We start from the raw sequence: 16,927 nt of genomic DNA, 5'->3' as shown, positions 1-16,927 counted from the left end.
TTCCTGACTATTCCCTTAGGTTCTTTTTTTTAAAGTGTATTTGTTTAAGTAATTTCTACACCCAATGTGGGGCTTGAACCCAACCCTGAGCTAAGAGTCGCATGCTCTTCTGACTATGCCAGCCAGGCACCCCTTCCCTTAGCATTTTACAGCATTTCTTTGAGAATAAGAAATCCCCCACATTTTAATTACCCAAGTAACTAATTACATAAGAGGCAGCGTTTCCCCACTCCTCCTAGTACTTCCTCTGACCCCGAGCACCCTGCATCTTCAGCGCACCCTCCCTCCCAAATGGTCTAGTTCTTCATTTCCGTTTGCCTCACCCTCTCTAAATCTTAATTATAATGGACACAATTTCCCCTCTGTAGACTAGGTTAGACACAGTTCTCTCTGAAGAAAGAGTTCTAGACTAAGTCCTCCAGACCAGACAGCTCTTTGTTTATGATAATTCCATTTAAAGAAGAGTGAGAGAACCCTACACCTTAGCTTTGGTTCATTCTCTCCATTCCCTCTGAAAGTCAAACGCGCATATGACTTCCTGTTGAAAACCGAACTCCTTCCCTCAGTGGCCACCTTTTCCCAATTTCCCTCTTATTATCTTTGGAATCACCCTACCTCCAGTTTCCCTGCTATAATTTTCCCTCCTCTATATCCACTTTAATGAACATTTACTGAATGCCCTCGAGTGCCAGGGACTCTGGTGGGCACTGGGATTCAAAGATGAATAAAAATATTTGCTCCTTTAATGAGTTCAATTAAACCTGAGAAACGATTCTACTCCAATTTTATATTTAAGATCTAGTCAAAACTCATAAATCTGAAAAGATGTGTGTTTTTTTTTTCTTTCTTTTTTTTTTTTTTTTTTTACTGAGTCTACACTAAGCAGATAACTCCTTTCTTTTACATCTCTGATGCAGTTTTGCATACAACTGTTTTGCAAATAATTGTATTTGCTCACTTCGCATTACTTTCCAAACGACTTCTGCTTTCGTTATACACCTGCACTTCTCGAATACACTGGAAGCTATTCCAGGGCAAGGCTTTCCATTATGCATGAGTTGCATAAACCAATGAAATTGGTGTAATCTGCACCTTGGGTAGCCATGCAACTACATGCCCTGACCTCGCGGCCCCTACGCCCCCCTGCGCACTGCATTTCAGCTCCACACACCTTCTTGCTCTTCCTCAATCGGCTAAGCATGTTCCTGTGTTACGGCCTTTGCACAGAACTTCTTTCTCCAAGTGGCTAACTCTGTTCCTTCAAGCTCAGATGTCGCCCTTCCTTCCCCGCAGGCTCCCCACCGACCACCCGTTTAATACTGTCATCTGCCTGCCCATGGGGCACTCTCAGTCCCCCATATCCTGCTCTACTTTCCCCCTTAACGTTAACATGTAACGTCTTCTGACAAATTATGTAACTTATTGATTAGGTTTGTCTGACTCCTGCCCCATTAGAACAAAAGCTCCACAAGGGCAGGGATTTTTATTTTTGTGTTCTGTCCACCAATCTATCCCAATCTCCTAGAAGAAAGCATTAAACTCAGTATTTGTTTCATGAAAGACTAACATGTTAACATATTTTATAAGCTGGAATCCACTATTTAACCTATGGGATTTCTAGCAAATCTAGAAGGTTAACATAACAAGGCCGAAGACAATCTGTCCTAACAGAATACACAAGCCTGAGCCTAGTATCCTGGGAGCCTTAAGTCTAACGAAGCCAGTGTGCGGCCTGCAACAGAACATACCCGATCTTGGCCGGCATGTAGAGCATCAAAGGAACCACTGGGGAGTCTTCATTCCCATAGATGATGAAGCCCATCTCTTTCAGACGCCTCCTGAAATACCTGGTGTTTTCAGCCAACTGCTGGATACACTCTTTGCCTGGAAAATCATGAGGAGGAAAACACAAATAACACTAAGAGAAAAGGAGTGGAAAAAAGACAGCAATCTATCTCCAGTCCATCAATCAGTCCTATGTTTGGTTCCTCATTTCTAACATAAAATATTTTCACATAACAAACTGTATGAAATATGAACAAATCTTGCTTTGTAGTCTGTCACAGTAGGTGTTCCCAACAGATCTTGTAGCAACACACAATATGAAGTTTGACGATTAGCATTGTCATGGCACATGAGCACCCTTCCACATTTTTCATCAATACACCTCATTTAACGCTCTGCCATCCCTTCACAGGAGGTGCAATATTCACTGTTCTCTTCATTTTATAGATTAGGCGACTCTCACAAAGGCGGTGACTGGCCCGCAGACATGGTAATAAGGCACAGTTGAGACTAGAATCTAGGTCTCTCAACTTCCATGTTCATTCCAATGAACAGTGCTGCAAATAATTTTACACATACGACCAGATACAGAGCCATTTAGAGCCCCAAATCCTCCTCTCAGGAGTTTGACTTTATGTCACCATCTCCCTGAAACTTCTCTCAGACAACAGTAGTGTATCCGTAGTAACGTAAAATCGTATTTTTATTCCTAGTTTGTTCATCTTCCCTAAAATACAGATGAATTAAAACAAGCAATTCTCAAACTGCTAACTAACTAAACATCTGGACTGGGTTCTGACGTTATGGTAGGTCCGTCTATGAACAGCATCGTTCTGCTCTAAAGAGTAAGCCTAAACTCAAAACATCAGCTTGCGAAGGGCTAAGAACTGTTAGGGTCTTCCCAACCACAAATACAAATGAGAGAAGGCTGCAGTCATTTTCTCACATATATTAGAGAGCCAACAAATTCACGTTTTAAAAAAATACAAATATCATACAATTCAAAAGATAAGTTAATCAGTTGATCAGAAATACAGGTGTTTAACAAATGGCCTTAGAATACCAACTTCTCCATCCACTCACTGATGAAAAGCTACCCTAGGTAAGTCGGCTACAGCTGCAAATAGCCCACAGTTAATACTTTGTGCAAATAATTTCAAGTTGACCAGAGAATAACACTCAAGCTGCAACTGGCTTACTGTGAGCGCTGAAGAACGCCACTTCAGTGACCACTCCTGTCTCACAACAATAAAGCAGACATTAAAGTGTGTTACGTTTCAGTATGTCGAGAACTGATGACCCTGTGCCCAAGCTTTTCCCCAGAAATAACCAATACATGCTTACTCTACATTTAGGAAAAGAGACTTCCATTTCTGGCCAGGAGTGAGTACCTGGGACCAGATTTACCTTTCTGCTGTCAACAACAGAAAGCTGGACAAAGCACATAAAACAAAATGTATATAAAATGGTTTTCAAACACCGGTCCATAGGCAGCATCGGGCTGTGCTGTTGGAGAAGGAAAACAAAACACGAGCCTGTGGATTGCTCCCTGACTGGCTAGAGGCAGGTCCCAGGCTGCTGCTCAGGGAGAGGAACCCTGTCTGGTCAGGCGAGGATACCAGAGATCAGAGTTGCAGTTGCGGATGCAAAGGTGGCTAGATTTGTCCCGCAGCATACAGGAGAGGAGAGAGGAGCAAAGAGAGAGGTGGGGGGGTCTGCAGCAGGGTCTCCTTGAGCCTTTGGCAGAATGCTATCCGCTCTGCATGAGAAGAAACCACCTGGGGCTAGAGAAGAACCACCAGAAAGAAGCAGAGTCAACAGTTCCTTGGGGCTCATATGGAGTTGGCAACAGTTTGTGTTTTCACCTCCCCAAATGGAAAGACCTGAGAATCACACTAGCCGTGGGGTGAAATTAGCCCTAGACTAAAAGCAAGCAAAACACCTTACAAGCAAGTCTGGGAAGGATCCAACTGATATCAAGAACAAAGTGCAACACTACCTAAAGGAATACAACAAAGCGCAGCCCCCAATAATGTAAAACTTAACGTCTGGCATACAATAAAAAATTCCAGGCATTCAAAGAAACAGGAAAATATGACCCATCAACCAGGAGATAAGTCAATCAACAGAAACAGACCAGAAATAACAGAGTATCAGCAGACAAGGATGTACAAAATGCTATTATAAATACCCTGCATACATTCAGAAAGGTGGAGGAAACACGATAAAGGGAGAAAGGAAATATATAACAAGGAATGAACAACTGATACATGCAACAACGCTGATGAATTTCAAAAGCATTATGTTACATGAAATAAGCCAGACACAGAAGATTATACACTGTGTGCCTTCATTTATAGGAAATTCTAAAAGAGACATAATTATAGATACAGAAAACAGATTAGTGATTGCCAGGGAGTGGAGAGAGGACTGACAGCACAGGAGTATGAGGGAACTTTTTTGGGGGGGCGCTGAATTTAGTGATATACCTGCATATTAGTACACATTTTTTTCTGCACCCACTTTTATTATTTTGCAACTTGCTACCTTTTTCTCATCACAAACCAACTAGTTAAAATCTTTTTTTTTTCTCATTCTAAGAACATCAAGAAAAATGATCAAGGAAAAAAAGAAATCTTAAGGATGTAGACCTTAACTTCTCCTTTTCCTTTTTTTATTTTTTAAAGATCTTATTTATTTATTTGAGAGAGAGAGAAAGCAGGCAGAAGCAGGGGGAATGGCAGAGGGAGAGGGAGAAGCAGGCTCCCCAGTGAGCAGGGAGCCCGGACGCAGGGCTCAATCCCAGGTCCCTGGGATCATGACCTGAGCGGAAGGCAGACGCTTAACCCACTGAGCCACCCAGGTGCCGAAGTCCTTAACTTTTCCAATTACTATATCATTCTAAGCAAGTTTTCTTTAATGAAAGGAAGTGAAAATCTCAGTCTCACTATTCATCACCACCTGCTCCCTGATAAGAAAAGTCCCAGAAGAAAATACATCTAATATGACACTCACATAACAACCTGAAGACCGTGGGAATAGGCATTTAAAATTTCCAAACTTACACATCCCCATTATTGTTGAACAGTATTCCTTTGTAAAAATACACCACCATTTTTTTGTTTGTTTATCCACTCACATGTTAATGGACATCAGAGATTACCAACCTTCATTCTGGCAGCTATGAAGTTTAGATTAAAAAGAATTCTCTCTTAAACATAAAATTTAAGCATCCTGGTCATACTGGAATTGATATAAAATTTAAAAATAAAATGAAAATAATAAAAAAAGAATTAACAGCTCAATTTCATTTGATCCTAACTGCTTTTAAATGGGTATAATAAAAGAATGTACTATTTATACTTTACACACAAAGAAACAAGCCCAGGGATGTTAAATTATTTCTCTAAGGCCTTTCTTTCAGGAGGCAGATCAAGGTTTTCTGACTCTGTCAGTGCTTTTTCTTCTACACCACACCAAGCAATTATGTATTTTTCAAACTTTAAAGTGTTCGGCCCTTTACTGGGTAAGAGTATCTGTGCTTTTTCTTAAAGCAGCACTTACTGGCAAATGAATGGGGTAGGGATGAATGGGTGAAGGAGCCTAGCGAGACACAGGGCAAGTATGAGAAAGTGAAAAGCAGTTCTTCCAATAAACTCGCCCAGAACAACACACTGCAATCGTTGCTGGTGAGTGCAGGAATAAAGACTGAGTGGAAGTGTCAAGACCAGTGCTAAAGAAGGAAGTCAGTTCAATCAGAAATGGCAATCGCAATGAATCCCACAAATTAAGTGGTCTATTTAAACCACAAAAGTCGTAGCCTGAACCACGAAACTGCCAACATTTGACTATTTGTGACCTAAAAACAGCAATTTCTTGTGGCTCAACCTAAGAATTTCAAAGACAATAACAGGAAAAGTAGACACATAATTGCAGACAAATCAGTAAGCTCTGGTGCTTATACATCTTGGGAAGTAGTTACGTAGTTATTCCTTATTCTCAAGGTGATGCTGAATTTTAAAGACAACACAGTTACCCATTTTGAATTAAATATTGTCATCTAAAATACTAGTTAAGAGGCGCCTGGGTGGCTCAGTTGGTTAAGCATCTGCCTTTGGCTCAGGTCACGATCCCAGGGGCCTGGAATCCAGCCCTATGTTGGGCTCTCTGCTCAGCGGGGAGTGTGCGTCTCCCGCTATCTACCCCTCCTCCCATGTGCATGCGCACTCTCTGTCCAAAATAAATAAAATCCTTAAAAAAATAAAATACTAGTTAATACTAATGCAAGAAGTGTTAATTGCTAGTTAAGTCCAATCTCCTAGCTCAGTTCTAAGGAGTTTTCTTATCACAGAGTTGCAGCAAGTTAAAATGGGGCTGGAAGAATGGTCTGACAGTGATTTTTTTTTTTTTTTTTAAAGCAATCTCTACACCAACGTGGGGCTCAAACTCACGATCCCAAGATCAAGAGTTGCATGTTCTACCAAGTGAGCCAGACAGGTGCCCTGCTAATAGGGATTTAAAACATGTGAAGTGTAAAAATAAGGTTTAGTCTTATTTAAAAAAAAAATCTAACTCTTAAAATGTCTTTACCCTTTTAAGAACACAGATGGTAATAGAAGAGGTCAGCATTCTTCTCTACTTTTCCAACATAAATCTTTACTTTTAAAGATGATAAAAAGCATCAAAGCAATTCTGAGAAAACCTCTATACTGATTCTCCCGAAGTTTACAACTGAGCCTCACTCTGTGGCTGTGTGTTTGTGGAGTTCTTCAATAAAAATCTACAGCTTGGTATAAAATAAAGAAAAGGAAACAGGAGTACATAATTCAATTTCTCAGAAATTGTAAGAGGTAACTTTAATAGGTCATGTTTCGTCCTCAACTTCTTTGCAATAAATTTTATGCTTAGGAAGTAATGAAGGATCAATAGATTGTGATGACATCATTAGATTTAATTCTTTTAAGGAAACAGAAAACCTAAAAAGGAGGGGCATCACAATGATCTACCTATTAATAACCTATTTTAATAACTTTATATCACTTTTACAAAATAGGATATGGAGCTGTATTTATTAACCACTGCCAAATAAGATAGTGAAGTTGAACCAACTACATTTCTCCAAAAGGTCTATTTTATCATGTCTTAACCCAGATTCCTCAGGACTCTCAGCCATGGAAACTTAACATCTGAAGGAACTACTGGATTATTACTCAAATAAAATTTCATAAACCCTCCCAGACAGGTTATCAGTCAGAACAGATACTGTTCTAGGAGCTACAAATTTTCTAAAGTCTCAGGACTGGTTAAAAAAATGGGATAAGACCTATGTACAAAGTAAGGGGGTACAAAAGGCAGCATTTTGTCGTAAACGGCATCAGTGCTAACTACTCAGAACTACGCTTCAAAGAATATAGCATGTACGCACCTGCTTAAAGAGCAATGTAACTGTCAACTTAGCTGACGAGCTGTTATGTAACTTATAACATGATCAACAAAATGTGCCTGAGTCTGCAACTTCACAAATAACACTTCCGGTGTTAACTGAAATCCTTCAAAATAAAGGACACAAATATAAATGACGTTCAGCCAGAGCGGATCCCCTAACTCACATCATACTCCATTATACAGCTCCTAACCTTCTTAGATTTCCTGGATATGCTGATATAATCTGCTTTCCTGGGAAAAATAAAATAAAATTACTGCTACTCTTCAGACTTATACTCTCCAATTAATTATAATGGGCTGGAAGAATTCGAAATTGAAGACTTCTTCCCCCTCCCCCCTTCTTCTTAAAGGTCATAATCTCAAAGCAGATAAGGGTGTTCTTAAATGAGGGTCCCCCAAACAAAACAGGTAGCCCTAAGGTAGGTTTCAGTTAGTTTTCAGCATTAACCATGAGGTAAGGGTCCTAAGGCAGGATAAAATATGGAAAAATACTACCCATCACCTTGTTCTAATTTATACTATCAAATACATTACATTATGGATATTTCACATAGTAGCTCTTTAATACTTTATGTCTAAGAACTGAACTTAACCATCAATCTTTTAGTTTAATCATCCATCCAAATGTCTCATTTTTGCTATTTGGAAGTTACTTTTTCTACTATTTTACTGTGGTTGGATTATACTCCGGAGTGGAAAGGAATGATGTTTCACTCCAGTGGTTTTTCTCTTGAAAAGTATTTTTTAAAAAACAGAATGCAGACATTCTGTGTTTACTTTGTGTATGTTAAGCATGTATTGCCACTGAAATCTACAATGAGGTTTTATCTCAAAGATCTCTTAAACAAGTGTTTCTATAATATCAGGTAAATGAGATCACATGCAAACTATGTTTTCAAAGGCTATTCCCATGGTCCTTATGGAAACTCTTAGTACTGTTCCCTTCAAGGCATAGAAAGTACGTAGTATAGTGAGCTCGGTGCCAGGCTCAGTAAATTCTTCCCTTTCCTTTCTGTTTCAACCACTCTCTCTCTAAATATTACCATGTCAGCTACCGTCCAGCCTTATCTCCTGATAAGATACTACTTTATAGTCTACCATCAACAAATGGAGGAGTATGTTGATTCATATTAATCTAAATTAACTTGGCATTCTCTTATACTAGTGGTGCTACATCTGAATCCAGTGTTAGGACAACAGCTCAATCTCCTGCTAGCCTGGAAGTATTGGGGCTGAGGTGAAGAGGGATTCAGGTCTGCCTTAACTATTGCTTTCACAGCAGTTCCGAGAACTGTCAATTACTTGCATGGTAGAAGATCTCGGATGAAAAATCACAATGACACTTTCAAGAGAGACAGGTACACCGAGGCTGAGAATTAAAATTCCTCTCATGTTCAATACTTAAATCACAGCATCGTTCCTACGTGAGTAATTTCTGAGAGGAAGAACAGACTCAGTAGGGTTGCCCTCCTTTCCCTTTTAGAAACAGGCAAGTTTAAGAGTTATTTCGCAGCTGAGGAAACTAAACCCAGGCAGGCTAAGTAACTCCAATGGAGGAACCACGATTTGAACTCCCTGGTTCTTCTCTTTTTCTTTTCTTTTCTTTTTCTTTCTTTCTTTTTTTAGATTTATTTATTTATTTTAGAGGGGCAGGGAGGAGCAGAGGGAGAGGGGGAGAGAGTCTTAGGCAGACCCTGCTGAGCGCGGAGCCCCACGCAGGGCTCGATCTCTTGACCCTGAGATCACGACCTGAGCTGAAACCCAAGAGTCGCAGGCTTCACTGAGTTGACAGAGCCACCAAGGTGCCCCACCAGTTCTTCTTGTTTCTAAGACTGTGCCCTTAACCACTCATTGTTCACTGATCCACTCTAGCTGCTGTAGTAAGTAGGTCTGAAAAGGGAATGGTAGTTAACAGGAATGAAAAAGGAGAACTGAACAGCTGAAGTCACTGACAGTACCTGTTGGAACACCCCCTGGAGACTTACCTGCCTCTTAGGATCTTTCACTAATTTTGCCTCCACCACCCCAGCCCAGGAGGCCACTCGGCTCCTGGATTCTTGGGCCCTGTCCATCTGCTCCTAGGGAAAGTGGTGGGGCCCGGAGACTTCCTTTCCTCCTGTATCCTCCTTCATAACAGCACTCCAACTGGTCTTAAGGGTTAAACTGCTTCAAGCTTATGCATTCTTTGCTTCCTGACCCAGGTCCCTTGATCTGTAGTAGACCTGACTTGAGCCCCAAGTTGGGCTCTGCACTCAGTGAGGCGTCTACCTAAAACTCTCTCCCTCTGCCCTCCCTACACTCTCTCTCTCAAAAATAAATAAATCATAAAAAAAAAAAAAGAAATCACTGTCTAATCCCATAGTCATAAGGATTTACATTGCTTTCTTATAACAGTTTTATAAAATTTAGCTTTTACAGTTAGGCCTTTGATCCATTTTGACTTATTTTTGTATACAGTGGGAGGTAGGGGTCCAACTTCATTTTTTTGCATGTGCATATGCAGTTGTCTCAGAATCATCCACTAAAAGAGACTATTCTTTCCCCACTGGGCTGTCTTGTTGAATACCAACTAATCATATTTAAAAGTTGACTTCTGGGGACACCTGGGTGGCTCCGTTGTTAAGCGTTTGCCTTTGGCTCAGGATATGATCCTGGAGTCCTGGGATCGAGCCCCACATCGGGCTCCTCCACTGGGAGCCTGCTTCTTCCTCTCCCACTCCCCGTGCCTGTGTTCCCTCTCTCGCCAGCTGTCTCCGTGTCAAATAAATAAATAAAATCTTTTTTAAAATAAATAAATAAATAAATAAAAGTTGACTTCTGGAATCTCAGTTGTATATCTTTTTAAATTTATTTTAGAGAGAGTGAGCAAGCAGGAGAAGGGACAGAGGGAGAGAGAGGATCCTCAAGCAGACTCCCCACTGAGTACAGAGCCTGACGCAGGGCTCGATCCCAGGACCCCAAGATCATGACCTGAGCTGAAATCAAAAGTCAGCTGCTCAAGTGACTGAGCCATCCTGGTGCCCCTGGACTCTCAGTTGTATTTCTTGGTCTATGTATTTATACTTGACTACAGCTTTGGGACGAAAGACTCCTCTAACTTTGTTCTTTCTCAAGTTTGACTATTACAGGTCTCTTGCATTTCCATATGAATATTAGGATTCGCTTGCCAATTTCTACAAAAAAGGCAGCAGGGATTTTGACAGGGATATTGCTGAATCTATAGATCAACTTGGGAAGTACTGTCATCTTAACAATACTAAGTCCTCCAACCTGTGAGCACAGATATCTTTCCACTTGCTTAGGTCTTCTTCCTGCCTTTTTAATACATTTTTTTCTTGGGTAGAATGTAGTAAATATTGTCAAAATATTGAGTTGGGTTGAGAAGGCAAGGCAAAAGAAGAAATGAATAAACACATTTAATATAAAATGATACAGTTCCTAATTTGAGTAAGAATAAATAACGTTTCTTCTTTTCTCCACTTCCATCTCTAATCCCCCCTGGAAATGTGTTTTTAAATGTATTAAAATGTGTTGGAAAGGTTATACTGAGTGTTGACAAGAATATGGAACTCTCAAGATGCTGCTAGTGAGACTGTGAACTGGGACGCTGTAATAATTGCAATATATGCTGAACCTGAGCATACGTCTATTCTGCAACCTGGCAAGTCCATTCTTAGGTACAAACACCCCCACAGAATTGTGTACCAAAAGACACAAACAAGAGTGCCACTCTTACTAACTGCCCAGATCAGGAAACAACCAAAATGTCCATCAGCACAATGAATAACTAGTAATAATTCTAACAATATTTATTGTTTGATACTAGGCAGCAACGCAGATGAACTATATTGTTCCACCCAAACATGAAGATAAATCTCAAAATACATAATGATGAATAACATATACCAGCTTCAAAAGAGTGGTTATATGTATTGTATGTATGATTCCATTTATATGAAGTTCAAGAACAGGCAAAACTAATATACAGTGATAGAAGTCAAAATAGTGTCAAAATTATCTCTAGCAAGGAGGAATGGAGACTGGGAAGAGGCACAAGATAGCCTTCTGGGAAACTGGAAATGTTCTGTCTTGTGATCTGGGTGGTAGTTAGACAGGTGTCTATTCACTGAACTGTATGCCTAAGATTTGTGCATGTTATTGTATGAATGTTAATACTTAGATAAAAGTAAAAATAAACATTCAAATACTTGGAAAATCAAATGAAGTTTAAAAAAATGAAATGAGATTACATTTCTGATCCCTCAATTTATAATCTTAAATATATCTAACTACTATTTAATAATCACCCTTTAAAAAAAAATCACCCTTTTACTTAAAAAACAAAATCAAACAGAACCATCTAGATATTACGGGGTGGTCTCAGGCATTCTCCTGCCAGCCTTTGTTATTTAAGACAAACCTGGAAAAATATTGAAATTTTTGGTGTTGGGTGTTCCAGGAATTTCTAAGACAGAGGAAGTGTTATGAAAACAGTACTTACTGAGTTAAAGCCCTTGCCTGGAGGCAGGAAATAAAAGCATAAAGGGGCTGGCCCTTCCTTTCTGTCCTCCTTTCTCTCTTTAAATGATCATATGAATAAAGGCACAAATCAGACAATATCAGCCATAAAAATATTTTCCACCTGTGCATCTGCTTTCATTCTCAAAAAGCCATTTTCCCCTAGATGTTTTAGTATTAGGTTTTTCTTCCACATACTTTGCAAGAGGGAGAAACTGAGGAAAGGCTGGCACAAAGTATTGCTAACAAGCCTGGTTCCCACTGCTTACTGGTTCCCGCTGCCTCTTAGGAGAGCTACGGGCCTTGTAATTGGAATTATCAGCGTGTGATGGGGCACAGAACTACTCAGCAGAGAACAAGTTAAAATGATGCTACTGTAAAGACTGCAGCAGGAACAAGGGTTTGCCGGAGAGGTCAATCTGGGATTAAAAAAGCTTAAATGTCTGCGGGTGAGCATATTACCATCAATGCACAAAAAAACAGGTTCTCTTGAGACTGTGCTTTCTAAGACAGACTCAAATCTGAAAATCTGACCATCAAATACGGTAATGTTGGCAAAATATTAATTTCTTAGGACTAATGCTTTTGAAAATCAGAAGAAAAGGATGGGTTCTTCTGGAAAGTAAAGGTTTGACTTCCATTTTAAAAGGGGTAAAGCTGAGCAGAGGGAGTAGATTCAGACAGACAATTTAGGGAAGGCTGGACTTGTCCCAGGACTTAAGATATTCCCGAACTAAATAAACCCTAGGTAAACAGAACATTCCTTACATGTGCAAGCATATCCTTTAATAGGGAGAATTACTGGGATTCCTGACTCCACTTAATCAGGAAATCAGAGTTCTAAAAATAACTTTTACTTCTTCCAAGAAAGAGGAAGTGGGTTGGCAAGTGAACATTTAGATTTGATAACCAGCAGTAATAAAAAATATTCTTAAGTCTCTGGGGTTTTCAGCAGTCTGAAGGAAAACAACTGAATGTTGAATCCCCATTAAAACTGCTACTTATTTTTTTTTAATATGTACATCTACAAAAGTCTGAATAGAACACGTAAGTTTGTTTCACACCATATTACTTACTCCATGTAAATGATGAACTATTTCATCTAAGTTCACCAAGTAAGAGTTAAAATTAACTGTGCATATAAGTAGTTGTGAATATACTTTAGGATTTTTTTTTTAAGTCTACTAAAATAAAATTGGGATGTTTATTACTTTTTCTACTGGCAGCAGTGAAAATCACTAAAAACTATACTTGCGTCTTTCAAATGAGCTGCATTAAAACCATACTTCCTCAAGATAAAGCTCAGTTTCAAAATCCTCAAAATGTTTAGATATCAAAGACAAATACGGATTTTTTTTTCCATTAATGATGAGGAGAAACACAGATCCAGTTTAATCAAGATCTGACATTTATAAAATTTAAGCACGTAACTGAGCTAAAAGATCGAGAGAGTAATTGTAACAATTACAGGTAGAGAATATCATCTGTGCCATTTCTAAGTTCATTATGATAGTACACATTCAGGGAACCAACAGAAGTTCTCAGATCCAATGTCAAATAATGGAACTGGACAGCACTTTTTTTTTTTTTAAGATTTTATTTTTTTATTTGACAGAGCGTGAGCCAGCACGAGCAGGGGTAAGGGCAGAGGAAGAGGGAGAAGCAGACTTCCCGCTGAGCAGGGAGCCCCCAGAGGGGTTGGATTCCAGGACCCTGGGATTACACAGGAGCCAAAGGCAGCCACTTAATGGACTGAGCCACCCAAGCGCCCCGGACCAACACTCTGAACATCACTTTTATTGAATATGCAGTTCACGCACATGATGCAGGTATGGAAAGAATCCATGCATCAAAGACAAGACAGACTGGTACTATTGCCAAACGTGCAGAGTCAATTAGGATGCTGCTCAAAGTTTTGTTTTGTTTTGTTTTGTTTTTTTAAGATCTTATTTATTTGAGAAGGGGTAGGGGCAGAGGGAGAGAGAAGCAGGCTGTCCACTGAGCAGGGAGCCCAATGTGGGGCTCGATCCCAGGGGATCATGACCTGAGCCGAAGGCAGACACTTAACCGACTGAGCCACCCAGGCGCCCCTCTAAGTTCTTTACACTTAATGGTTTCCATGACATAAATGCAGAAGCAGAAATGCATCTTCTTGGTTTCCTGTGCTTTCTTGGCCTTCTGTTTTCCTTTTGCCTCTTCTACTCGTGGTGCTAACTGCTGGTGTTCTGCTGGAGTCTTTAATGATTCCATAATGGAAGGCAGATAATTATGCTTCCTTCTGATATTTTCAAATCTTTTTAGTTTCTGTATTTCTTCTTCAATAAGCATCTGATTTTTGGTAACCTCTAACTGAATAGCATTTAACATATTATTACCCTTATCTGTATCCATGGGTTCCTCAGCAAGTTGTCTTTGTAACTCTGCTATCTTCTCTTCATACATCATTTTTCTATCAGACACAACGGCCTTTAAGTTAAACTGAATCTCACTGTCACTGTACTTTGGTATCTTTTTTTTCTATGACTGGCCTCACGGTGCTGATCCAGTCATCCTGATCGCATGCACAGAAAGCAATCGGTCCTTCTCTTAATCCACCTAATTCATACAATCTTCCGTTTATAGAAATATAACTGACGAAGTGAAAAGCATCTTCTTCTTTTGCTGATGTCTTTGCAGCAAATTCAAACATCTGCTGTCTGGCAAAACTGTTGTGTATGTGTCGAATCACATCTGATCTGCTGAGTGCCAAACCTTTTCATAGCTGCATCAAAACTTTGTGAAAATTCTTTAAACTCTGATAATGTCTCTCCTAAATGACATCTTGATGGGTACAGTTCAATAACACACTTACTATGGCTTGAGTAGCACAAGCATTATTAATTACCTGCTTGGCAAAAAATATGTCAAGTCTGGAGTCCTGAACTACAGAGCCTGCTGGTTCTTCTCCTGGCTGCCACTTGAAAAGAAAAATTAACCCATCAACTGGCTTTAATGTTTCAAAATTCTCAGGCTCTAAACTCCGTATTTCTTCTACTTGGGCTCCTTGGCAACCAAATCCTTTGAGTTCAGTGAAGACCCTGGGGTCGCCTGCTACCTCAGGCTCTGCCCACCTCTCACCACCCCCGCCCCCACCAACTGCCACAGGCCACTGATCTCAGTGATCCCAGCTAACCTGCCGCTGAGCTCATCAGCCCCTCCTCATCCTGCCTACTTCCCCCCCACCCCCCGACAGCCTGCTTCAGGATTTCTTAAAGAAATAAAAGGTAGACACCTAAAGAAGTTGAATTTGGGGACTACTAACATTTTTTGAAGCCTTATCTAACTTTAAGACATAAAACTGCTAAAAAAACAAATCTAGTACATGAAAAGAAAGAATAAAGATTTCATTTATTTTAGCACAGAAACACAGGAGATAGAAAAGTAGCATCACAGTCTTTACACCAAAGACAAAAATCTCACCAGAAGACGACTACACAGAAAGGGAAGAATGTATTATGTGCTAGGCAAACAGACATTAAACAAATATGTCCTGTGCATCCGTCCACCCGGTGTGTGCCAGACATCCAGGCCCTGGATATACTGAATGGACTAAGAGGTAAAACTGCCTGCAAGGAGCATGCATTCCGATGTGGGAGATGGACAACAAAAAGTAAGTACCTCACTCAAGTGAGGTTTGAGAGCTGAGCTGGATGAGCCAAACACTATCTCCATGAAGTGCCAAGGCCCAGAAGCAAAAGCACCCCTGGCATTTTCTAGAGCAGAGTGAACCAGCATGGTTGGAACTGAGCCAGTCAAGGGGGTGTGCGATACAGAACGTCCATAGGGGCCAGATCACAAGGGACTCGTAGTCTTCACTGTACGAAAGGCTCTGACTCAGACTCTGACTTTGAGAAGGAGGAGTGTCCCGGGAGAGTTCTTAAAAAGAAGATTGATAAGATCTCCTATGTTTCCACAGGATCACCCTGAGCGCTGCATTTAAACAGAGGTGAGGACAGAAGCAGAGAGGGGATGGGAGAAGACCGTGGCTCCGACTAGGGTGGCAGCATAGGTATGAAAAGTGAATGGGGGACATATTTTGAAGGTAGACAGAAGTGTTACAAATCGTTAAAGTGCAGAGTAGATACAGAATAAAGAATGAATGAATGAATGAATCTTGGGTAAGAAGGAGACCAGTGTGGACTGGAGTGCTCAGGAAAGGCATCCAAGAGTCACCACACTGCACTGGAACTCTCTGCATGGAGGTCTCCTATTCCTAATTTTCAACATTGTTTATTTATCTTAATTCTTCCAGATCATTTTTTCTCTACTGATCCCTCTATGACTGACTATTAAATACGTGTGAAAGTAGACAGACTCTAGTCTGTCACAGTGGGGATACAGAGTAGGAGACAGGTTCAAAGATATTAGGGAGGCACAATCTACAGGCTCTCGTGATTAAATATATGGAACGGAGAAACAAAGAAAATATAATAGTGATTTCTTGTTTGGACAACTTCATAAATAGTGATGCCATTATCTGAGGGAACACAAATGAAAAAGCACATTTTAGGGGAAACAAATGGAAAAGGCTAAAAACTTCAGAGAAACAAAACTCAATTTGGGAAGAGCAAGTATTTTTAAAGTCTAAAAAGTTTAAAATCAAGTAGATCAAGACTACTCCTTCCAAACTTGGGCTGGCATATTAAAAGTTAATTACTATTTGGAACGATGAGAACATTCTGGAAATGGACAGTGGTAATGGTTGCACAACGCTGTAAAATGTACTTAATGCCAATGAATTGTAGACCTCAAATTTGTTAAAATGTTAACTTTTATGTTATGTATATTTTACCACAATGTTCACTCACTAAAGGTCAGGGTTTTTTTTTTAATAAAATATAATTCATTCTGGGGCGCCTGGGTGGCACAGCGGTTAAGCATCTGCCTTCGGCTCAGGGCGTGATCCCGGCGTTAAAGGACCGAGGCCCACGTCAGGCTCCTCCGCTATGAGCCTGCTTCTTCCTCTCCCACTCCCCCTGCTTGTGTTCCCTCTCTCGCTGGCTGTCTCTATCTCTGTCGAATAAATAAATAAAATCTTTAAAAATAAATAAATAAATAAAATATAATTCATTCTATACAGTTCACCCATTTAAAATATGCAACTCAATGTTTTTTTTTTTAATTTTGGGGGGCAAAAATT

At 40.1% G+C, this 16,927-nt stretch overlaps 1 protein-coding gene and 1 pseudogene across 1 annotated transcript in view; both read right to left on the bottom strand.

Annotated features, from left to right (window-relative positions):
- SPTLC2 (serine palmitoyltransferase long chain base subunit 2) overlaps positions 1-16,927 on the bottom strand; it is a 97,376-nt gene that overhangs the window by 11,674 nt on the left and 68,775 nt on the right. The window contains exon 10 of the mRNA XM_026519413.4: positions 1,749-1,884. Coding sequence (XP_026375198.1) covers positions 1,749-1,884 — 136 coding nt within the window. The remainder of the gene's footprint in view (positions 1-1,748; positions 1,885-16,927) is intronic.
- On the bottom strand, positions 4,497-15,459 carry LOC113270409 (ubiquitin carboxyl-terminal hydrolase isozyme L5-like; annotated as a pseudogene).

This window comes from Ursus arctos, unplaced genomic scaffold, assembly GCF_023065955.2.
Source record: "Ursus arctos isolate Adak ecotype North America unplaced genomic scaffold, UrsArc2.0 scaffold_25, whole genome shotgun sequence".
Taxonomy (NCBI): Eukaryota; Metazoa; Chordata; class Mammalia; order Carnivora; family Ursidae; genus Ursus; species Ursus arctos.
Note: the sequence above shows the minus strand (reverse complement) of the source record. Positions and strands in the feature narration are given on the sequence as shown.